Source organism: Dendroctonus ponderosae, unplaced genomic scaffold (assembly GCF_020466585.1).
Source record: "Dendroctonus ponderosae isolate FM_Combo_2020 unplaced genomic scaffold, Dpon_F_20191213v2 Dpon_F_20191213_1, whole genome shotgun sequence".
Lineage (NCBI taxonomy): Eukaryota > Metazoa > Arthropoda > Insecta > Coleoptera > Curculionidae > Dendroctonus > Dendroctonus ponderosae.
Window position 1 is genome coordinate 55783227 of NW_026017110.1, and position 25184 is coordinate 55808410.

At 33.4% G+C, this 25184-nt stretch overlaps 2 protein-coding genes across 6 annotated transcripts in view; both read right to left on the minus strand.

Annotated features, from left to right (window-relative positions):
- Positions 1 to 667: 667 nt before the first annotated feature.
- LOC109538037 lies at positions 668 to 8378 on the minus strand. The gene is made up of 6 exons (XM_019905077.2): positions 8138 to 8378; positions 3181 to 3378; positions 3034 to 3117; positions 2662 to 2924; positions 2440 to 2603; positions 668 to 2374 (listed from the first exon to the last, which is right to left on the minus strand). Exons 1-6 carry the CDS (start codon positions 8175 to 8177, stop codon positions 1483 to 1485), a joined length of 1641 nt encoding a protein of 546 aa, XP_019760636.2. The 5' UTR covers positions 8178 to 8378; the 3' UTR covers positions 668 to 1482.
- A 3195-nt stretch (positions 8379 to 11573) lies between these two features.
- LOC109537923 (single-stranded DNA-binding protein 3) overlaps positions 11574 to 25184 on the minus strand; it is a 29673-nt gene continuing 16062 nt past the window's right edge. Inside the window, exons 6-13 of one of the 5 annotated variants that reach the window (XR_002171986.2) lie at positions 24847 to 24930; positions 24597 to 24770; positions 22519 to 22567; positions 21848 to 21877; positions 21186 to 21376; positions 18105 to 18479; positions 14906 to 15084; positions 11574 to 14836 (exon numbers count right to left, since the gene is read on the minus strand). Coding sequence is in view for 4 of the 5 variants with exons in the window: in XM_019904889.2 (XP_019760448.1) it covers positions 14980 to 15084; positions 18105 to 18479; positions 21186 to 21376; positions 21848 to 21877; positions 22519 to 22567; positions 24597 to 24770; positions 24847 to 24930 (1008 nt within the window). In the remaining variant the exon portion in view is untranslated. Of the gene's footprint in view, positions 15085 to 16356; positions 17776 to 18104; positions 18480 to 21185; positions 21377 to 21847; positions 21878 to 22518; positions 22568 to 24596; positions 24771 to 24846; positions 24931 to 25184 lie in introns of those variants that run through there. The other 4 variants (XM_019904889.2, XM_019904892.2, XM_019904891.2 and 1 more) reach the window with 4 other exon arrangements.

A 25184-nucleotide genomic window follows, 5' to 3' on the forward strand; every position in this document is an offset into this window, starting at 1 on the left:
GTAATTGTTAGTGCTATAACAAAGTAATATAGCTGTCATGTGCTCTTTTTAGGTCAAACTTATTTTTTTTAATACGGGCGATTGAGATGTACGTAATGTTGTAGTTTGATGTGTATTATAATAAAATTCTGTAAAATTCCTGTTACAGAAAAACATTTTTCCATTGTTAGATGTAGAAACGGTTACAAGTGCGGTTTCTAAAATGATTCGTTTTATTAAATAAGCAAACAGTCAGACATTATGTTTTTGAAAAAAACTGAAATTTATCAAAAAATTATTGGAACTAACTGTCATGAAAATGTTTGACCCATTTTCAATTTTTCTGAAAAATTTGGGTTTTGTTCAGTTTGATTGGTTTTTTATTTTTGCTTGGATTCTTTAACTACTTACATAGTGAAAAGCACAAATTCTCTGTTGCACGAATCCAATATGATGATTATACATAAAAGTTAGCTAAGTAAATTACAATTTTGTCGTTGCTGAAAGTCTCACCTTTTGGTCAAATTGGTTTTGCTATTAGCTTTATGTCGCACTAATGCTACGTATCCACAAAAAGTGGTTTCTATCCACTTTCCGCAAATTACATTGTTCTGAACTTCTGAATTTCATCACTATAATTTGATCTCATTGCCCAAGGAGATAAAATAGTGCGAGTAAAACTGCATTACAATATTAATTTGTTTATTTACCGATCAGCTTTCTGATTTGAAACAACTAAAAATCTATTGTGCCATTTTCAACCATCTACACGCTTGGTAACCTTGGATATCCTAATATACAGAATATAATTGGAATTATGTATATTGGAAAATATGTCATAAGCCACTTTACATAAAATAGGCTAAATTACTCTGTACAAAGCTAATTCACAAACGTTAAATAGTAATAATACATATTTTATGGCAGACCTGTTTTGAAGATAATTAAAAATTTTATTTAATATTATTAAATAGTAATTTTTAAACAAAGCCTACGTAGCCCTATAAATTGTTAAGCATAAAATGGTCACAAACCAATATTCAACAGAAAATTACGATAATATACAGAGTGTCCCATTCGAAATATAGAACTTATGTCGTCCCTTACGCTATACGAAACGAAATTTTGATTTTAAGACTGGACTTGTTTTACATCTAGAAGATCCCGGAGTTAAATTTAAAAAAGTTGAAGATCGACATAAATGTCCAATATTCCAGACACTTGGTAATATTTGCCGGACTAGACAGATAATCCAGGCCAGCCTGCAATTATCTTGATGGCTAGTCCTAAAAAAGGACACCTTCGATTATACAATTATCCTAATGTCGTTTTAAATTAAGCACATATTAAAGTCACGCTTTCTTCGTCCACCCAATGCATATACATATCTGTAAACTCCTTTACTTGTTGCCAGGTTAGATAATATTTTCAAAGCGCTATTAATTTGTCAGTGTCTTTTGGTCACTTTTTGCGCGCTCGTAATAGCGAGAAAGCTTCTTCTTGTTATTCATTAGACTTGCTAGCTGTAGTGTTACACAAGTATTTCACATTATTCGCTTCATTGCAATTACTTTGCGGGCGAGCTTGAAATGTTTCCAATTTTGAGTTGCGCGAAAAGGTTCCTAAGGAACAACCGGAATACTCTTTTGGCACAAATTTCTTTCTAATTATTTGCACTATGTTACTTGTGTGATGTGGTGTCAGAGCTTTATCAGTCACACCCCTTGTGTTAGTTCGGTTAGAACTATTTTCCTTGGGAAAAGTTTTACCTTTATCTAGATGAGGACTTTTCAGATATTTATTTTGAGCGTTTCTCTTTAAATTATTCCAAGCTTTGTTGATTTGGCTCCTATTTGGTTCTCCTCCGACCTTTTCATCTCTACTTTCGTGGTTCCCGGACGTTTCTTTTTCTGGTAAAGGAGATGAAGTTATAGAATAGTCGTTGTCAATATCTTTTGCCCCCAATTCTTGTACGTTCATGCCTATAACTTCGCAATTGATTGAATTAATCTCGATATAGCTTTCATCTGTTTCAAACCCATTTTCATTCATTTGTTGGGTTTTTAATGCGGAGTTGTCCCGATCTGCATTAGAAGATTGACGCTGATTATTTTTATTTCCTTCAATAGCGGATATAGTACAATTAGGTTGCGAACAGTCAACAAAATTATTTTTTGCAATTATGCTCTCATTAAGTTCGTCAAGTACGACGTCGTCATAGGGCTGCTCCAATTCTTCACATAATTCTGTTGCTTTAGATTTGAGCTCGCTGTTGGAAATTTCTTGATCGTTGTAATCAATTTTGGCAGACTGCACAAGATTGGCTGATTTTGCAGGAAGTTTGGGGGGAGTATTCATTATCTCATCTAAATCTTCATAGGCTGGCATTGATTTGCTAATAAGTAAATTATATATGTGATATTCGTATGAGGCTAATGATAATTTAAATAAAAACCGTACTTATTGATTTCGCTGTAAATTCCTTCCTGTTCCGTTACTTCAAAGTACCTTAAATCTTCATAATTATGTTCTCCAGTCTGTGTATTTATCTTCAGAAGTCTTTCATGGGTTTCATTTATAATGGCAACCCATTGCAGCATGTCCTTGTGTGTTATCGCAAGAAACTGAAGAAAACTACTATTCACATACCTGAAATCCATGTGTATTTCGAGAAAGTCTTACATTGTATTCTTTATTTGACATCGTTGGTGAAAAAACCGTAAACGACATCGTACTGTTCGCATCATTGCGGTCTTCCCTTGCCTCGTAAAGTTCCAAATCTAATGCACGGAAAGGTTTTACGTTTTTCTCGGTCCAATACAAGAGCAACCAGTTTCCGTGAACTACACCAAATACTTTGGACAGTCGATCAATTGAAAATACTTTCCTATGCATCGATAATGTACCCTGTTTTATTCCCTTTGGTAACTCTTTTGCAGGTTGATCTGAAACGAAAAAAGTTAATAATGAACAGAATAATTATTCCCATCACTGCATGTGTTCTTTTTTAGAAATTGCTTTGGTAAAAATCCAGCGAATGTTTTAAGTACTTACTCTTAAACGGACATATTGATTTGAAAGTGGATCTTTGTATCCGAAATCGTAATCGTTTTCTATTCGATGGAAGCGGTGGATTTTCTAAATTGCAAATATAAAAATGCATTATATGTATATATTAAATTTGATTTTAACGAAACTTACCGTCCACAGTGATCTTTGATATTCTAACACATGATTCATTTTCAGTTTTGAGGGTAGGATTTCTTGTCAACTTGTTTTTGGTTAATGCAATAATTTGTAATTTGCTCTTAGATCTTTTAATCAACTCTTCAGCTAACTGTCTATCTTCAGGCGTCGCGGCAATTTCCTCTATATTTCTATTAAGATACTCGTATATATCTGTAAATGTAATTTAAGTAAAATGTTCGGAATTACTACATGGTTTTATTTACTCCAAATGAACAATAAGTATTCAATTGTTTCAGTTTATTACCATATGATAGGCAATGGTCATTCTGCTCTTATTTTGGGCTTTTGACTCATTAGTCGATATACTGAAACTCATAAGGACAAGTTGAAAGTGATTAATTCCGTATTTATAACCTTTTTGTATTTATAACTAATTTCATCATATCATCATAGGAAAAGCAACATTCTTAATTGATAATATTTTTGAAGTTCTGTTCCATAAGTCTGTTTCTGTCTATCGATTTCTGCCAAACCAATTTGGTACCGCACTTCCTTGCTTTAGGACCGAGAAATTGGCCCTAAGCCTGAATTAATTAACTCAACAGAAAGAAGATTCAGAAGGCAACGGAAAAGCACTGCATTAGTAAAAAATAATGTAGTTTTGTCTATTTTAGGATTATTTGGGTACATTTAAGACCATTCACAAATTTTGATCAGTTTTATTTTTTTTACAATTCTGACTGACTTTCCAGCTGTTTTATTTTAAACAGCTTTATCTATGTCTTTCACTGGTTTTGTAGTATATGCGATGCAAGCGATGATTGATGCTGGAACTGACATAATTCAAGGGAATGAAAGAATGAATTATATGGGTTTTCTTCTCACAAAGGTAAAGCCCATATTGTCCGCTCAATTCTTTAAATGTTTTCCAAATTAAAATAATTTCGGTAGCCTCAATGATCGAAAAAATTACATTGATGTTTTAATTTTGGAATTTAAAACATTTGTCAATAAAGGAATTTGGATAATTATTGAAATTTAAAACTTCTATTGTGATTTTTTGTGATAAATAGATTCATTACAAAACAAATGATTTTAGGTCATACATCATATAAACTTTTGCAATTCCTTTTTCACCATTATCGGGTGATTTCCGTTAAAATTAAAATATGTATTTGTAAAAAATGTGGAAAAAACAGATTTCCATTCATTTAGCCTTGTTAAACAATTTATTAATATACTCCTTTTAGGTATATTTTGAGAACGATAGCAAATTTCCTAACGAAACGTTAACATCAATTTTTAAAATTAATTTCTAGCAAGAAACTTATTCCGTGTTAAGTATTCCGGTGGTCTTAATGATGGGAGCAGAGGAAAGCATTCATAAACCATGATATGACTTGAATGTGAATCTGCCTTTAGGACGGTTTTACAGAACATATCAAGCCGCACAATCTGAAAGTTTCATAAAAACTGAGCGAAGGGCTGATCAAGTCATTTACAAATCATGGATGGCATCGCTTAAATGTGAATCTGACATGTAGGCAGCTTCTACACAACATATCAAGCTGAAAAGGCACAAAGTTTTAGAAAAATCGAGCAAAAGACGAATCAAATTTAATTTAGCATAAAAGTGTAGATTTAGCCGCATTATTGGAGACGTTTATATTTGCAACCAAAGATAAACATTTCTCAGCAGTAAGCTATTTTGTTTACGGCGATCTTCCAAACGAGTTTGATCGTGAAAATTTTCTTTGAAAATATTGCGATATGAAGTGAGGCTTTCAACAACATTGTCAATGACAAAAAAACGGAGTTCGGACTGTAAAGTAAATACAAGGACACATCGAAGGGACGATAAAGCAAACTACGAGATCATTACGTTAGTTCAGTAGGTCGGGGGGTTGGAAATGTGGCAAAAACCTTAATTCGTAGAGTTTTTTTTCAAAACGCTTACTAAATTGTCAGTTTGTCAAACACCATGAGGGAAATATGTCGTCAGACCTTTGTGCCTTTCTAATCATATTCATAAACGGGATATATAGACTGATTTGATGCCACTTAGGCAAGTTCGGTGAATCCGTTTGATGTGGAATTTGATTCGTTACCTGCAGGATTAAAGTTTTCAATTTTAAGTCGATCTTCACTGTGTGTTTAAGTGTAGCGCGAGCTTCTTGAATATGAATGGGTAGAAAATGGTAATCAGCTTGCATAAAACTGGTAAGGATCTCTATCTATCGAAATCCGTTAGCTTGAATTGAGTTTCGTTTCAAAGGACAAGGTTTTTTTTTGGTTCAAGGTTTCATAAGCAACCTAGAAGAAGAATTTTAAGGTTTTCTAATTTTTCTTTCTTTCCTTTCCCTATTTCAAGTAATTAAGTTTTGGACTAAACTTCTGATATTCTAAAGAATGTTTTTTTTTTCAGGTGACTCGATGCACATTTCGGTAAGTTTGGCATTACTTTACCGCCCTTGGTTGCCATGTGGATGTAGTCTTTAGTTCCATATTATTGACTTGTATTTTATGATATTGCTGCGTTCGACGATGAACGACGAGAAAGTTTCTGGATTCTGGATCGGGTTTTTTTTTCTGTAAAATGAAATGAGCTGTGAACTACACTTTTGATTATCTTGGATGCTAATTTACGCCATTTATCTGTATTTTCTTCTGCGAATTATACGCTAAACTTCCAAATAGGGGTGGTTAAAATGTTCAAATTTTAACTATGCTATTGTAAAAAATTTTTCAATACTATTCAAAAATTTTTCAAATGTTTATAATCTTTACTTGGTTTTTTTAATACTAAATAATTAGGTTTTTCGCAGTAGACTGTTTTTATGAATATTTACAATTTATTTATTATTTATGTGAAGTAACGGTGTTATTTTTTACAAACTGCTTGTTGGGTATTTCGCCTCAAAATTTTTTGTCTATTCTGTCTACTTCGTACAGACAAAAAATTTTGAGGTAAAATACCCAGCAAGCAGTTTGTAAAGAAATGAATCCGCCTCAACAAAATAGAACTTATCTACAACTTAGGTAAGGGTGTTCTGTTGCGAACCCGTCTTGTATTGCATTCAAAGTATGAAAAATCATGATTACTGTTTTTCTGTTGAACTTTTGCTTTGTTCGAAGGTTAAAAACCCTCCCAGAATCCAGAGCAAAATGCAGAAAGGTAGGTGAATTTTATTTATTACTTTGTGGTGGTTTAGCGGAAAGCGCCCTGCATCTGTTCCTGGCCTACTTATTTAGATTTCGAGCTGTTTTTCCAAATTTAACACTTACGTATTACTTACAAACGGTTTGTGATAGGGAATTCCAGCGGCCAGGATCCGTCCGACTATTCTAGTCTTTTTGCCGTCTAGCCCGGACCCTTTAGGTTGCAGATGGTGCAGATCAAAATTATAATCAGATTTGCGCTTGTTTTTTCATAAATTGAGCCTCTGAATGGCGTTGAAGTTTTTGAGAATAAATCGAGCTTTTAGGGGATTTCATTTTGTAGAAGTAGATGGCAACCAGGGTTGTAGTTTCTATTTTGCAACATTTATACTGCTCGCATGTGCAGTAGAACGGTTTTATTTAGCGGAATTTGCATAGTTTATATTGAGGTTTTGCAAAATTTTTACTGCGTTTTTTGCGGAATTTTTATTGCATCTAGCGGCTTTTTGGTAAGGGTAGCGTCCTCTTTTAATTTACCACTTACAAGAGTTTTTCTTGCAGCTTTCAACTGTTCAAATTTTTTTATATCATTTAGATACTTATTTTACTAACATACAACATAGGGTACGTCAGATAACTCTTTAAAATGCTTCGATTTACTAATAATGCGTTTTTCTTGCACCTTTGAATCTTCCATATATCCTGATATTCTTTATTTATTGTACACTTTTGAAGGTACGTTATAAATAAGTCAAGTAATTTCCTAAAGTATTTAGATCAAAAAATTCAAATAAATATTTTTGAAATATGTTGATTTTTGTTATAGTAGGTACCTATATAGTACATCCAGATAATACTATTACTGGATAATATACTCATTACTTAAATAGTACAAAAATAAAATTTAAAAAAATGTTATTTTTGATAAAGTTTCTAGTATCATTCAATTTTAACTTTAAAAAATGATGCAGATATTGGGGTCTCAAAAGCTCTAAGCTTTTTAAATACAACTCTACTACTTTTTAGTGCATATTCAAACAACGTTAAATTCTTAAATGTTATCCATATTCGATTTTGTTTCAGTTAATAAACATTTCCAATAGAGTTTTGGTCTTGGTTTTGGTTTTTTATCCGCAATTATAAAATCTAGCAACAACATTTTAAAATTAACTACTTTGAAAACATTGACACTTTTTCCCTTAAAAGTTTTAATATCTGATTGCATCCTTAATACTGAAATATCGCCCATTATTAAATAAAATTTTCAATTTTGCTGCAGACTTTTTCTCTTTAATAATAGTTTGCTCAGATAGTCATTTGAACAAATGTTTTTTCATCATCTGTCATTTGCATGTATAATGTTGAGATGTTTTAATTTTAAATTGATCATAAAATCCTGCACACTCCGAATTCTGTTGTCGCCGAGAACGCCACTAGCAAGAATAAAAAATATTTTGCACAGCCTTTTAATGCACGAAAAATGCGCACTGTTCCACAAAAAATACCTGTAGTCATAATAAAAGTATGAATATTTCTAAAAAATGCGGTACCTTGTAGCTCAAAAGTTAAGGCCCAGAGCACATATTATTAAGCAACACTGTGTATATATTAACAGCTTCAGTTCTTACAAATCGCCTTGGTGAGAAAGTAGCTTACCGTGAGGTTATTTGACCTAGTGAACTACATGAGTCACGATTTCGTTTCAATTAATAAACTTTATATTAATGAAAAAAACTATATAAATAATGTTTTACAAGCTAAATAAAAGTTTAAATAGATCTAAATAAATATGAACTAATAGAACAGTTACCTTTCAAAAGCAAGTATATTTCCTGCTGGTTAGCGCCCATGGTATCAACATAATCACTACAAACATTAATTAGATCGATAAGAAACAATATAGTGAAAAGAAAATTGAAAATGTAATATAATATCCCCGCGTTGGCTAAGCAGAACTACACTGTGACTTCAATCCCGATTATGTTTAAACAAAATCCTCCCCTGCTGCGACGCTCGTATTGGTATTTTTACCGCTTACGCGCAATGAAAGTTTTTAAGTGAGCATAATAGGTCCAATTAACCAGTTTATTTTTAATATGTTATAACTCAGCACACCTTTTGTGTCTAAAATTTCGTTAGGTATTTTGTTACATATTTATATTATTAATCGTTATTTCCGCAGATAATGTGATTTTTGTCATATGAAATAAATTCTTACAGTATACCCCTAACGGAGGTACAGAACTCCAAAATCGTAATTTTGAACAGTGCGAGAGAGTTCGATTTACCTGAATTGCATCGGCATTTACAACGCGCCATATGCACCCTATATTTGAGTCGTTTGGTGAATTAATGCGTTATGTATTAATCAGATTTATATATGTTTTAAACGTTAATGTAATTATAATGATTCAATTAATTCAAAATTATTAAATATGTATTTACATTGAATTGAAATTAACGGCCCACGAATATGAGCTGCTAACCGTAACTCAAAAAATAAAATTATTGCGAAAACTTCAGGTCTTGCCAAAGCAGCTCTGCTCTAAACCTCTAAAATATTTTAAATGAAACGATGACATCTATTTGGAACAATCTGTATAACAGTAGGACGCGATACATACTTTCCTAAGTAACCTACACCTTTTTAACGATTCGTCAAATTCCCAGTGCAAAATGTTTTGTTATTTGGGAAGTATCGGTAACAACGTTAAGGATTGTATATCTCATTTATTAAAAAAAAAATGCAAATATGTCCCAAACCGATACAGATAGGAATAAATCCTGAAACATGAAAAGTGTTCAGAGTATTTGGGAGAACTTAAATTCCAGTAGTAGTAATATACAAGGAAATTTAATTTAAAGTAAGCGACTTGGGGTCTGCTTGCGGTGTAACCCAGGTGACACTCTTTTAAATATACAGGGTGTCCCGAAAGCCCCTAATCAAAAGGCTACTGCGGCATTCTTTGCATCAAAAGAAGACCATCTGACCTAACTTTTATTTACAAACAATGTCTGGCTCCTCTGCTATTGATGGTCAAAGTTCTTCAAAAAAATTATCTTTTTTGAAATATCTGAAATCTGAAATTTTTGAAAACTCGCTGTGAATTTGTTCTTATGTGACACTCATATTTTACTGAACCAATCGAGTGCATCCGTTTTGGACAAGTGGTGAATTCTTGAGTGTCGTCGTACAAAAACTACAAGAGCTTTCTATTTGGTGGTTAAAGGGAATGGTATACCTATTGAAAATATCGAGATGCGCCAGCTTGAAAAGGTGTGCCATTTGGATAAAGGACGAAAAAGTGAATAAAAATTGAGTTTCTTCCCGGAAACATCGCATATAACTCGGTAATCATGCATTTAGGAGAAAAAATGTATGCTTAGAAATTGTTCCATATTAATTTGCTGCAAGATAGAGTTGGTCCGATATCCGTAGATTTGAAATGTTTGCTTTAAAATGCTCGAAAGTGCAAAAACAAGGTAATTGTAAATTATTTATTGGCAATGAAAAAATAACCCAATCAGGCCATACATTTGTAGAAAAGTACTTGCCTGCAATACAAGAGAGCCACAAGATCCATTAAGATCGGATGGCCGGTTGTGCGTAATGCAATTGTTAAAATAACCTACCTGAAAAAAAATACCTTTTTTTAATTTTGTGCCAGGCTCAAAGTTATGAAAATTTTTTTGGGCCTGCTATTTTACACCTTCCTGGACCGTTAAACTATCAAATTCAATTGTTCTATGAACCGTTTTTCAATTTTCAATAACTTTTTGGCCGGTTTTAAAAAGCTCGAAAATTTTTGCTTTTAAATAATTAAGGCTGTGAAGCGGGATTTGCCAGTTGGAAAAACTAGTCGTATTATTTTTCTATACTTTCCGATTTTCTCCCGCTCACAAATTTCGCTTTACAGGCTTATTGATTTAAAAGCCAGCATTTTCAAGCTTTTGAAAACCGCTTAGTTATAAAAAATTGAAAAATGGTTAGTATGGCAATTGTATATGATAGTTTAAAGGTCCAAGCAGGTGTAGACACGCGGAAGCAAAACATATTTATAACTTGGCATGGCACAAAATTTAAAAATGTCTTTTCAGGTAGGTTATTTGACAATTGCATTATGCAGAAAGTGTCCATCAGATCTTAATCGGCCTTACTTACTCACGGCTCTCGCTTTGTATTACAGTCAAGTACTTTTCTCTAAATGTATGGCGTTATTGGGTAATTTTTCATTGTTAAATAAATACTTTAAAATTACCTTGTTTTGTACCTACTTTTTTGCAGCAAACGTTTCAATTCTACGGATATCGGACCAACTCTATCTAGTAGAACATTTCATAACGAAAAAATTTATAGGTATAAATGTCTTCTCTAAAATGCATACTTACCGAGTTATATGCGATTGTCTATAGAAAAAAAAAGCGATTTTCACATTTTTTTCTTGTTTATGCAAATAGCACACCTCGATATTTTCAATAGGTTCTGAGCGATGCCAAACCTCCTGGCCTACTTCGTATGTGGAATTTTTCTATAAGTGGTATCTATCGCAGGATCAGTGCCAGGCAACGAACTCAGAACCATTCACATTCTGTTTGTACAGCATTTTAGTTCTAGTCTATATTCCAAATTCAGCTAGCGTTCTCCTTCTCTGTTAAGTCTTCAGCCACGCTAAATAAAACTTGTTTTTAAAAAGAACATTCTCTAAATAAACACTTATAATTATGTATGGTATTAATTTTTTACGTATTTTTGTTATTCCAGTTGTTTTCTGCTGTAAGAAACTGTCACTTCCAAAGAATTTTCTAAATTATGAAGTATCGACAATAATTGTTAGTTGATTCAACCTAATCCAACATATTTTTGCCATCATAGCTCAAATGCTACACTTGGCTACAAAGACAAAAAATTGACTTCTGCATTTTTTCCGGCTTCGAACCAACAATAATTGGTAAAGCTTTACAATACGATCTCCTATCACTCGTGCATAAGCGAGCACGCACCGTACGCGCAGCCGAAAATTCGATACTGCTCACCCATGTTGCCAAACTGCCACCAAAGTAGAAAATCTCAATCAAAATAAAAAAGTAATTCTTTCAAAATTTCATTAAATACGTCCATACAGCAAATAGTAGAGACGACACTAATTAGCACTCGTACATGTGATTGTACACAAAAAAAATTTAAAAAATCATGAATTAGGAAATTTATTGATTTGAAAGGATTTACAAAATTGAAACAGCAAATATCAAACTTTTCATATTTATTATCCATACAAAAAAGAAAACAATAATATTAATAAAATTCACATCTTCACAGTAATTCCTTATCACATATATATCAACCACACTTTCACTCATACCCATTCAGACAAACTAAGCCTAATAAATCAATTTATATACTTTAAGATAGTATATATTTTAAGAGAATATTTTATAAATTAACATCTTATCCTAATTACGGTCCAAGATCATAAAATTATTACCAATAAAATAATTTTTCAGGTGGAGAGGTACATACATCGATCAAGAATACATTATGTACCTGTAAAATGTCAATAGAATTACATGTTTCAGAGCATTTCTCCCCTTCAACGCTATTGCATGTATGTACAAATTGTTATTAAATGTCTTTATTACGCCAGACGAATCGCCAGGTAAATCCAAAGCTAAACTAGTATTATCGTGATGTTAAACTATTACAAACTTCAATGAACGTACCTAGATAATATATACTTGAATAATTCGATGCGATCAAATTCCAAACATAAATGATAATGAAGTCATTTTAAATTGTTTGTTAATAAAAACAGACTATTATTTACCTAATGTAACAGTTGCTAAAGCGTTCGTTCCAAACTATTTCCCTAACGATACGCTGGACACAGATTTTCCTTTTATTCGAAAACTTGTTACTTGAACATTTATTTAATCTTATGTTCAAACATAAAAATATATTAAGACAAAGAAATTAACTTAACGCCAAAACAAAAACGTCCAATGCATATAAATTTAAAAATAGGCGCCGTATTTAATAGTTGGTCAGAAATACGTTTTCTATTAATATTTAGTTATTTACCGTCTTGAGTATGTTCTCATGTCTCTCTCAGTCTGTATTAAAGCCGCAAAATTGTTGAATATAATCAAATGAAACAAGGCTATAACTTGTTACCCACTATCCTACACTTTACTAGATATTAATAAAGTGATTTGTTTACCATCACATTTTACACAGTATAAATAATTAGACTTAATTAATGCTAAATGAAACACGCTAAATTATAATACTGATCGATACTTATATTTAAATTAAATCATAGCCCGGAAGATTCGTTTTACAGGAAAATTACAGATCATTTTCAAATTATTACTAGCAAGATTCGATAAAAAAAAACTTAATTCCTTAGTAAAATGACAGGAATAAAAATATTGAATATTTTACCAATGTCGAATTATAAGCGTTATGTGAAAATAAACCTTTAAAAAGCAGTGCATATGTCCCGACAGTTCTAAAATCGATCCAAAACAATACTGACATAACTCTTTTTGATATGTTCTTAATCTCCAAAAAGGATTTTTTTTTTAAGCAAAGGAGTGACAAAATGCATGAGACGCTGGATGGATTTTACAAGAATGAAAGATAATTTTTGTATAAAAGTTTATAAAATATCTATCTGGATTCGGGAGAGAACATAATTGCAATATTGGAAACCACAACCTATTACCACTCAACTATTCATGTTCATTTGATAGACTCTTGTATATTGATAGACCCTTCGGATTCGTCTGGCAAGTAATTAAAATGACTTAAAACATGCTTTATAGAAACTACAATCATATACACGGGTATCTTCAGAGAATTTCCTAAATACTTACATATCATAACAAGTTTCTTATAGAAACGTTTCGCAATTGAAAACTCATTTTTTGTAGAGATGTCAAATTTCCAAAAAATGTGATACCTATCTGCTAATAAATCTGTACAAAACGTTCTATCATATCATCTAGAAACAAAATAATTACATTTTATATAAGATACCTATTTCGAAAAACTAATTTATTTGTGATGTAATAACGTCAATACAATGTTTAATTATTACATAATAGAAATAGGTATCATCTCAATGAGAAAAAATTGTTTAGTGTAAGTGAAAATAGAAAATACAGAGCTCGTGGTACACCAAAGTGGTCTAGACAAAAATACGGAACCAATATAATCATAAAATAAAATACATACAAAATAATTGTGCTAATCAGTTACAACGCCGCTGATAAAATTCAACTAATACTAGAATTTTAAGATGCCGCATAAAAAGGAGAAAAACCTGGCTTCATACGGCAATGAAACTTGTTTTTTGCCGAATGTTCCTATTAAATATTCAAAACATATTGGAAATAGTTGAAAGATTGCGAGACAATCGGAGCACATAACATTTCAATCGTCATTGTTTTGAATGCAAAACAATTAAAGAAACAATTAAAAGATGTAAAAAATTGAACTAACAACATCAACGAGATTTGAAAAAGTTTCTGATGAAACTGACGGACTGTAATTTATGCCAAATTACAAAACTAAAACGCAAACAAATTTCAAGAATGGCTTTTTTAATTTAGTATTGAGAAACAAACGTTAATAAGTGTTTTTCATATCTCATTGAAAAGCTTTGAGGCAATATTTAAAAAATCTTTGTGACAGTTACATCTAGACGAGTAGTTTTCAGTGGGATTTTTATGTTCACCGTTTCTGTTTGAAATAAGTATCTAGTTAAAATATTGAACTGCTCATTGCTTTCCATATTTAATATCATATAATATAAAACTGTTTGATGTTTGCTTTGCATCGAATTACGTTCCGAAAAATGTGGCAAATTCGATAATTTGCCCTGGATACAGCGAGAAATTCCCATTGAAAACTTTAGGTCAATCAAATAATTACATTATAGTTTCATGGATATGATGCCAATATATGGTGCAACACTTATCAAAATAAATCCACATATTGTTCAAACATATACCTTGAAACTAATAGAAAATTAAGTAAGAAGTATCCCGACATCTTCCTTAAAAGTTCCGACAACAGGACAATGCTTTCTTACATCCTTCTCAAGATTACTGAGAAAATTAGATATTAAATAAAAACTCACTGAAACCGGAAAGTCGTTGAATCAGAAGATGAGGAATTAATATAAGTAATAGCATCTAATTTGCGATAAAACGAGTCCGATGGATTAAATGATGTGCCTTAAATGCGCTACGATTAATGCAGCAGAAAGAAGAAAGCATTTTCCGTCATTCCAAATTCACTTTGACAAGTAAAAAAGAATTTAACATCTCTATGAGTGGTCTATTATGAATGTAGTAAGGAGTAAGAGCTCAGTTGTCGTGATTACAACATACTTCAGTGGTCCAGCCCGCCTAGGCTGGTGGACAAAAATGTGAGAAATATTCAGGATGAAGGAACTTGACATGTGCGATGTGCCCTGTGCTCCCTGGTCTGGAATCACAGGAATATCTGGAAACAAATAGAAGATTGATGACTAGTGGCGCGGCCCGAAGAGTTGGCGACTTTTGCTGAACACACCACCGCCCGTGTTAGTAGGTTAGGTCAAGGAAGAGGCATAGTCCACCAGCCTATTGAGGGCCAGCCGAGGTGAGTTATTGCATGAAATACTCAGGATGATCCGAGTCTTTCTCAAACCTCTTGGCCTCTTCTTGCATGCTCTCTTTTATTTTCAAAATAGCAGCCGATTCCGTTTGGTCCTGGAAGGAAAGCGACCTTTAGTGGTTAAGTGTCAGTCTACTAAGCGCAAGCACCAGCACCATTCTTGTTTTTACACATTCGACCTGTCTTAAGCTCTTAATTCACCCGAGATTTCCGTATTGGCGAGAGAAAGCTATGGCACCACTCACACCTTCATTATACCCTGCATATAATCTAAATGCAGTATTTTACATTTACGTTCCCTTTTTAATTGAACTATTTTACATTTATTAATTGCATGATATTTTGTGGATTGAAAGTTTTTTGGTTATGCAAGAATGCTTTTCCCATCGCATCTATGATATACGCATATGTTGAAAATATCAACAATGTTTAGGATTTATCACTATTTAACGGCGATTATTGTCGAAACCCACATTCTACCGCACGATTAGACGAATCGTTCTAGTCAGTACCCTTTTAAAGTATCTAGAAGGTCGAATGTGCAATGTTCTAAAAGGTACTGAGAATGTAAAACAGGGTCTTTCGACTGTTCAAACCGACTGGGTCAGATTCCAATACGTTCAATTATCTGCACAATAGATGGGTAAATTGTAAGTCCAACCCAATTGATTTAAATTCATACTGACATCTGACAGTTCCTAAAATTAATTTCTCAAACTGATATCATATCACGTCTCTACTTTCTATGGTCGTTGTGATTTACTTTTTAAAATGCCCATGCTTGCATGCAATGGCTTTGGTCATATAGGTATTTTCTACGGCACTAATTAATCATAAGAAGCTCGTTTTATTCGTCCTTTTAAATTTCCTGCTACTGCTACTCTCATTATGTTAAGCAGAGCTGGCGGCGCAGAATAGAAACTTCAATGACTCACAGTCTTGAGTAAGTCTGTTGCATTATAACAGGAATACACTGACTCCTCTTTTATGTGCTATTATATAGTAGGCCCTAAGAGATTAAGACATTTCAAGGAACTGTACTGAAACTTTCAACTTCCTTGACCTACTTGAGCTTCATATCATCATCAACATCATCCCTTGTCATCACAATATCATAAATGGAATGGAATGAGAAAATAGAACTTGATTAAACAGTTAGCAGAAAATATTAACAATAAAGCGAAAGTAACGGACTTAAGTGTTTTTGTAAGACCTGGTCTATTCAAGCTAACATTTGGGAACGGGATGCTCTCACCAGTGAACATTTAATTTTAATAAACTTATTTCAAGATTCAGTTACCACATTTTGATAGTATTCACAGGACAAGAGCATAAGGAAATAACCACCAGACACAAACAACATTCGATATTTTTGAAACCACAAATTATTATTTTCGTCACAAATTATTATAACCACAAAAGTGGATATAGATTGTTACAGTATTTTTATTACATTTAGCTTGGTATGTATTTGGATCAAATAGTTTATTTTTAAAAAGGGAGGAAGCAGGTATGTACACACTGAAGACAATCCAGTCAAACGAGACCTTTTCTTTGCAATAAAGTGTTTATTGATCAAGGGTTGGTTTAATTCAACCATTGAATATTAATTATGGCCAAGCGCTTTCGACAATTACGTCATCATTAGGGCTGCTAAAAATACAAGGGTAACGATCAGCACCCTGGGGGAAGCCATGAATAAAATTTACTCGTCAAAACACAAGCGTACATCCCCAAGAGCGAAGAGCAGAGTGTCAACAATGCTAAGGCAGTCAAAGAAGTCGCAACGCAGAAAACAAGCTAATATTAAACTGGAACAACAGTTAAAATTCGAAACTTAAAAACCAGTAATTAATAATAAATTGGTTCGTGCAATTTTTCGTTTTCATAATAATATACCCACTGCCTCATAGCCTTTGATAATGTCCACCGCAGTTGAGGACGAAACGTCAGGAATAAATTCCCATGGACCACGGCTTTAAAGCCCGGAAAACATATCTACATGTGATTTGACCGGCCGTGAAAGCCTTCACAGTCTGATAAGATAGTTTGGTTTGTTTTTTGAATTGCATAGAACATTCGCTGAGTGTTGTCAAATTTATTTCGACCAGACCATGGTTTTCAATTTGTATTTTTTTTTTTACTTTTTTTAAGTTTTAATTGTTAGTGCGGTTTAATGTTTTTGTTTTCGGTGTTGCGATTTTAATTCTTTGACTGCCTTGACGAGTAAGTTTCTACCCTTATATTTTGTTCATCTTCATAACCTACGCCAAGATGCTAATCGTTACTTTTTTGTGCCAAAAATGGTGTGTTTGGCCAATGGCCCTGATGACGTAATTGTCGAAAGCGCTTGGCCATAATTAATACTCAAGGGTTGAATTAAACCTTACTCTCGATCAGTACTATCTTTATTACAAAAAAAATCTGGTTTGACAAGTTAATTTTTTCCGTTAAAAAGTCAGCATTACATGTCGTAATACAACGCCATCCACTAACATTTGTCATGTCTTGAAATTGATGCTAAAACGACTTTATTTAGCTACTGATTTCATACACTGCCCCAATTAAATTCGAAATAAAGATAAACTTTTATTTTATTATTATTTACTTATTTTATTTTAGAAAATTAGTTATTCACTTCTATTCACACTAGCCTAAGTATAGTAAATCGGAATTATTTTGTGACGAGGATCCGTAATTTCGAGCGTTGCGTCTTCCTCGTCTAAACCACTGCTCGGAGGTAATTTTTCATTTCCTACTTGGTCTGCTGATTAGTCCCATATGTTCTGGTAAGAATGTTGAATTAATTTCATAAATGCTCAATAAAATGGCGAATTCTATTATTTTTTCATCCCTATCGCAAACGTGCAATGTAATTGACCCAAAATTGTTAAAAAATTGACTCAGAATTTCAACAAGGTATAGAATTTGAATATATAAATAGTAGAAACTGATTTACTGCAGAGAGCAAAGAAGTTATGTTTCTGATAATTAATATGAATGAAGCCTACGGGCAATGCTCCGAAATTGAATTATGATGGTGATGTTCTTTAGCACTTAGTTCATAATTTATTAAATATTTATTGTTGGTAAACGGTTTTCACACATTACTTACATTTTCTCCTGGTCCACCAAATCCTCCAAGATTATAATCTCCCATTCCACTTCCGCTATCTTCCCTCGGCGTCCCGGGACCACCATTTGCAGGTGAATTTTTCATACCATCCATTCCATCCCCATTCATTACGGGGCCCATTGAATTGGGTCCCATTGGACCCATTGGACCGCCCGCATCTGGCCCACCACCCATCTGAAAATCTCCAGGCATATTTCCACCCACGGCCGGTTTCATTAATGTGTACATGTTTTCGCCTCCCGAATTACTTGAATCTTGTGGACTTGGCATAATTGGCGTTCCTGGACCGGCTGGTCCCGCGGATCCAGGTGGCCCACCATAGTTGCCAGGTGATGATGAAGAGTAATTCATGGGCTGCGAGAATATAACTAATTATTATCATGAGAAAATGCATAATTACAGTAATGTATGGATGGTTCACACCACCTCTAATTCGAACGCCGCAATGGTAGATTCACTAATTTTCAATTCTTATGAGATACGACAGCCTTAAAACTCTGTAATCACGTAATAATAAAACCAAAAATATCCATGATATATTGTTCATGGTACTGTTTATCAACTTTCTCTAATAATATCTAATTAACACCTATAATTTTCCAGTTTATAACCAAATAAGATTATTGACTTCGGGATTCAAATTCGTTGTTTTTTTTGTTGTGGTGTGGCTTCACATTACAGCAGTACGTAGTGACCACGTAAAAAATTTAAATGCTAAAAAAACTTGCAATGTTTTCACTAAATTAGCGGAAACAGAAATATTAAAGTATGGATAAAAAGAGTATGAAATAGATCAAAAACAAAAAGCCAGCGTCCACATTGTGGAAAGAACGAGAAGATGATCATCATGTCGTCAGGTTAATGTTAATTTACAAAAAACAGCACTTGAAGATGTAGATAATGGAATTTGCAAAGATTCACTTCAAAGAGGCAGGAAAACGCTAGTGAAATGGGTACTAAGAACATTACAACGAAAAGATATGAATACATCGTATCGTGGCTGCATCCAGCAGATTAGAAAATTCTACAGCACCGGTGAAGGTGAAAGTGATGAGAAAGAAATAGAATGCAATTGTCTCTTCCGAAGAGATTTTATCGAAAAAGATTATTTTGTAAACATTTTACAATAAAACAAGCAAACAATATAAAAAATTACCCCCCAAAACATCCTTGTAATCTATAAGCCGGACGTGACGAATTATACAGGGTTGCCCATTACTGCGCTATTTCTTAGCAAATATGAATTTGACTCCTAAACATTAACAGAAACAAAACCAATCAAATTGAACAGTCTTAGGCCGATATGCATAATCGATCTCTTACGATGCGCCGGCCTCCCGACGTTCGCTGGAGGCAATTTTGGGTGCACAGCCGATCGGTTGAGCATCTGACACACGCGCATTTTAATGCTGTTGGGTGGGAATTTGTCGGAGATGGGTGTAGGCATCTCCGAACGATCGCCAAAGCGATTTTGGGAGTGAAAGTTCTCAAGTTCTCGTGTGTTTTATACTATTTTCGTTTTACATAGATAACGATCTCGATGATTGTACAGTTTTAATCGGAATAATTCAGACTTGGAATTAGATTTGAACATACCACAAAGGTACGTAAAGAAACCATCAAGAGTATGCTCTTCATTGCATGATATATACATAATAATATGATATTGCAATTGAATGCTGATATGCAATTCAAATAATAATTGTATTATTCTCAGGTATATTTGAGATATGGAAAATACCTTAGATAATTTACTGAATATATTAGATTTACTGAAGCCGATTTCAGAAAACGCTTTGTTTCTCAAAGAAAATTGGGCAAAATATATGTTGTTAATATAACACATCTTAACATGTTATGATTAATCGATCACGAGGAACAAATCACAAATCGAGGCATTCCTGTTCTTTTGATAATAGATATTTTAAATGAATTTAATTGTCAGTCCCTACTTGGTGGAAAAAATCAAGCTTGCACAAGCAATAATAATAATATATATATAAATAATATTTATTTCCTACAGAAAAAGGCTATCGATCCAATCGGTCTTGCTGCCCATTAATAATAATAATAAACAAAGTTATTATTGCATTACATTTTAAATAATAATTTTAATGTTTAGAAAAGAGGTTTCGGAATCAATTGGTTGTTTTTCTCAACGTTAATAAGGGCTTTCACCGTTAATACCAAAAATACGTCTAGTCTAAAAATTATTTTGCGATTTATTTATACAACATCTTATCCGTCGAGGCAACCAGAATAGTGATATTGCGGATGCTCATTACATGGGAGAATCATGGGCGATTCCATCTAACGATGAACAACTTTGCATCAAAAACCTGTCGCTTTCTCGTCGGCGGCGGCACGCTCGGTTATCCGGCAAAGAGCCGAAGATCGACTATGCATACCGGCGTTAGATTCATAAAAGATAAATTCCATTCTCCATGGGTTATTGCGTTAATTTTGACTTTCGGAATACGCAAGCTATGCCTCCTAAACAATCCAAGATGAAACTAAATCTGATCAAGAACATTCGGTCAAAATAAATAAAATAATACATGACTACGTATAAACATACAGGGTGATAGCATTTGCCAAATTGTGACTTAGTTTGAAGCTTTTTTCACAAAATGTACTCCAATACCGAATATGCGGATACGCTTTTAGTTGCTGGGGAATGCCACAGTAACATTGCGTTTTTTCGTAATGTTAATTAGGCGAATTACCCTGAAAAACATTGTTGCCGGCCTTCTGGTCTAGTTTTTTGCAAATATCTCGTTTTTTGAAACTATGTTTCGCAAGCACGAGTGGCTTGCATCTTCAGAAGTGGTTTGCTTGAACGCTTGCACTGTTTTGACAGAGACCCTAGACCTAACTTTATACCAAACCGTAATTGGTTACTACCACACGTTTATGACACACCCCGTGGATTGGACATAATTCAAAAATACATCACTTTCTCGTAATCCAGCTAACAGACTATGTGAACCTGAACTGTTCGGATGATCCATACATCACTGAATAACTAAGAAAATACAAAATAACATAGTGTCAACTTACCGTTGACGTATTAGGTTGCCATTGCGGTCGTCCTCCAGGTCCTCCCATTGTCATAGGAGGCATAGGGCCTCCGGGTCCGAGACTACTGTTAGGGGGTGGGCCTCTTAAACCGGTGCCGTACGTTCCAGGACCAAGAGGTCCCATTGAGGGCCCCCGTGGAGGGTTCATTCGATTTAGAGTGGCTGGTGGTCCTAAGAAAGTAGTTTCTAGTATATTTTAAATATTGCACAATTATACTCAATGTAATAGCAAAGACACCACATGCTAGCACCATGGGAAACTCAAGTACAATGACAGTAAACTAATAACATTTATGTATAACAGAATATTTTGTGTTAATATGTATGTTGGTTGTTAATTTATTACTGAAAATAATACTTAACTGAAATCGTTTTACTTATATGTTGTTGAAATCAAACTACGGGTTTGTCAATTTTAAACTACTTGTTATACTCGACTTAGTACATTGTCGGTTTTCAAAGTTTACAGTTCGGAAAAGTTGAAGTCCACTTTAAACATTTACGAATATAGTTAAAGTAAAACTAACATTGAGAAAAATACTATTAGATGTACAGAAGAACCTTCTGAAGAATTTGAAAGAAGCGAAGCAAGCAAGAGGTGTATGCGTATGAGTGTGATGGTGAAGGAGAGCATTTGCCTACCTTGCCAACCTACAAAATCTCCGCCATCACCTGGAGACAAGAAATAGATGCATTACATGAGGCAAATCATAAAATGGGCTTTCATGCTCGTTGTGCAATTGGCTCTTTTGTAAATTAACTTGTTATTTCGTTATTTCCAAATATTAATCGATTGCAGATTATTCGATTATCATCTCTTCACACCTTACAGCCAAAAAGTTGCGCTAAGCCACAAAACACCAATCAATCTTATTAAAAACCTACCTAATAGTCAATGTAAACGATTTAAATTCGGTTAAATGAATATTGAAAATCGTCTAATGAATGTTTCAATGGTACAAATCTACTTTGATCTAATTGTTATCTGACCCTCGTACGCCTGCTATGACACTTAAGTTGTAGCAGCATGAAAAGCCACGAAAACAACATATGTATTGAATTCAAGGTATTTATGAAACTAAACTGAATGAATGCTCACATAAGAATTAAGATGATTTCTAGCTACAAATCTCAATGATGTATGAAACATTTTAACCATTAAAACCATGAAGTATTTTGAAATATGCATTCCCAACACTACTGTTAGTATATATCAAGTCCAATTCTGCCACTTTGTAGCTATAAGGTGTTAGATGATCAATTAATTTAATATTTTTAGTAAATTCAAATGTATGCAATAGGAAATTATTTACCTTGTCTAGTTGGGTCCATATTATTCGGCATCAACGGCTGCCCTGGAGGCTGGAAATAGAGTAATATATTAATACATTGTAGCAAATGCTAGTTTAAAAATTTAATAAATATTTCAACTAGTTTCCTAAACGTTATTCTCTTAGTTCAAATAATACATTTATCTTTAAAGTAAATGCATCTACTCTGTATCAAACATTAGATGATGATGATGACGCTTCATACTTGTCTTGATTCTGGGTTTGTCTATACCATATTCTGAATTTCTATAATTTTGAACATTTAACAATGGAAACTTTTAAATAAAGGACAGCTTTTCGAGCTAAAGGCGGCAATACTACTACTCGATACTAGAAACTACTCGAATTTCAAAATTTATTTTTCATGTTTTTTTAAAATCTGATAAACTACTGATCAATGTTTTGTTTTAATTTTTTTTCTGCGAAAATATTCTCATATTAATTTAAAAAGCAATGATTTGAGTTTTTCGAAAGGTATGTTGGGTTTATAATATTTTTCCATTGAAATGTATACATGGTGATCTAATTTTGTCCATCAGTGTATATCACTTGGACACATACATTAACTGAACAGAATTAAAAGAACAGAACACTTTGCTGGTCGTGGTATATCAGTAGCCTTACAAGTAAATTTAAGACCGAAGTATAGAAGTAAGTTATCTCTTAATAAATAATGGCACTTTAAAGTTATCGCCAAAATCGATTGTTTACAAATTAAAATTTAGAATTCGGAAGATCCAGACAACAAGCTCTATTTAACAATTCGATCAAACAACCTTTATTATTTTACATTTCATCTCTGACTGAATGTCTGTCTTAAAGACACTTAACTTGCTCATGCAATATGCAAGTGTACATTCTGCTTATATGTGCAGGTTATGGCCATATAACTTTCGATCCCTTTTTTGTCACTTTTTTTTTTAATTTGTTATAGGCCTTTTTCAAAACGACCCGCGCGCTAAAGCTACCAAAGAAGAGAGCTAAGAACCAAAAAAAAATTTGCAAAGACCCTATTGTATAAAAAATGTACGACAAATTACAACGGCAACCGTACATTCACAGTTATATGTTAACAAATATGATGGCGTTGCAAATTTGTTTTTAATAATTATCTCCAAAACTTCAAATGTATAGCAATATCGAGCAGGCATACAGTTTACCTTCCTTGCGAAGATTCGAAATTGGTTGCTTCGGTATAATAAACGCGCGGAATAAATGTGTTATTTAGCAAAAGCAAATTAATTCTTCTGAGAAAGTAATGGTTTCAAAAAGTGGAAGGCTCTATCTGAACAGCGGATTGTTGTTCTATCTCTATCTGAACAGTGGACTGACAACAGTACTCCTAAGCAACAATTGAGACCGTTTTAAATTTGATAGAAACAAGCACCAACACAAAGCATACAAAACCATAGAAAGCTTTCGCGCATATTTTCGACGATCTTGAAATTTTGAAGGAAGTTCAGGTATCAAGTAATAAGTTTAATAAAGCGCTACATCATGCTATTCCTGAAATCACAAATCAAAATATCATTGTAAAGAATGAAAACATGTGAAGTGAGATTATGAAGTGAAGTTGAGAAGTTCGGTGATTCATTGTGCGGTTCTGTGATTCAACTCAAGTAATAAAAAGAATACGCATTGAAATTCAAATTTTTAGGGATTTACGTAACGTTAATGTGAAAAAAGTCGTGTGAAGGCACGAACCGAATATATTAGTGCCGAATTTTTGGTTGTTTTCTTCAAACATCTTAGTTTTTATGTAAATTACTTTTTTCAATATTGTTTCCATACTTCCAAAATATATAACACATAGAAGCGTGACGCCAATTTTGGAACACAATATATTTTTGTGGCAGAATTTCATAGGCTTGAGTCGATAACATTTTTCGATAAGAAAATCGTTGATTAAAATTAACATCTCTTTAATTAAAACGTTAGTTTGCGTGGGAGCAAAATTTTTGAATTAATCATAAGAACGACAATATGTAGCATATATAAAATTACATCTACTCTTTTGTCTTCTTCGACACTCTTAAACTCAGTTAAACAAAAATACGTACTCCATTGAAATCGCTTCCGATTTGTGGCATTCTAACACCAGGTCGCGGGCCGGCAGGATACCTGGGATTCATAAAAGGCTGTGTTGTCATAATACTAGTGTGCGGTGGGGGTTGTGAATGAGGCGATGGCTGGCTTGAAGGGTGCGTGGGAGGTGAAGGCCGTAATGTCGAATTCTAAAATAAAAAAATGCCAAATTTAACAGTCTTTCAACAGACATATTTGTTCACTGAAAAATGTCACAAGACTTACAGGGAAAAATCCTGGAGGAATTGGGCCCCCTGGCATTCCGTCGGCAGGCATTTGTCCCAGTGGACTTGGTGCTGGACCCGCATTCTGTAGTTAATCAGAAATTAGTATGTTATTTTTCATGTAGCTACCATAGAAAAGAGAAAACATGATCAGAAAATACAATACACGGCAATGGGTACACAACATCTCGGCAAACTTCATAATAATCCAAAACAGTTTTAATTTAGAACCATGGGGATTTGTTCAAACTCTCAAAACCCTCAGACTTGATGCCCAACTTATTTAATATAACAAGTATTTTGAACTGAATTTGTTAGCACCGAAAAAGATTCAATCTT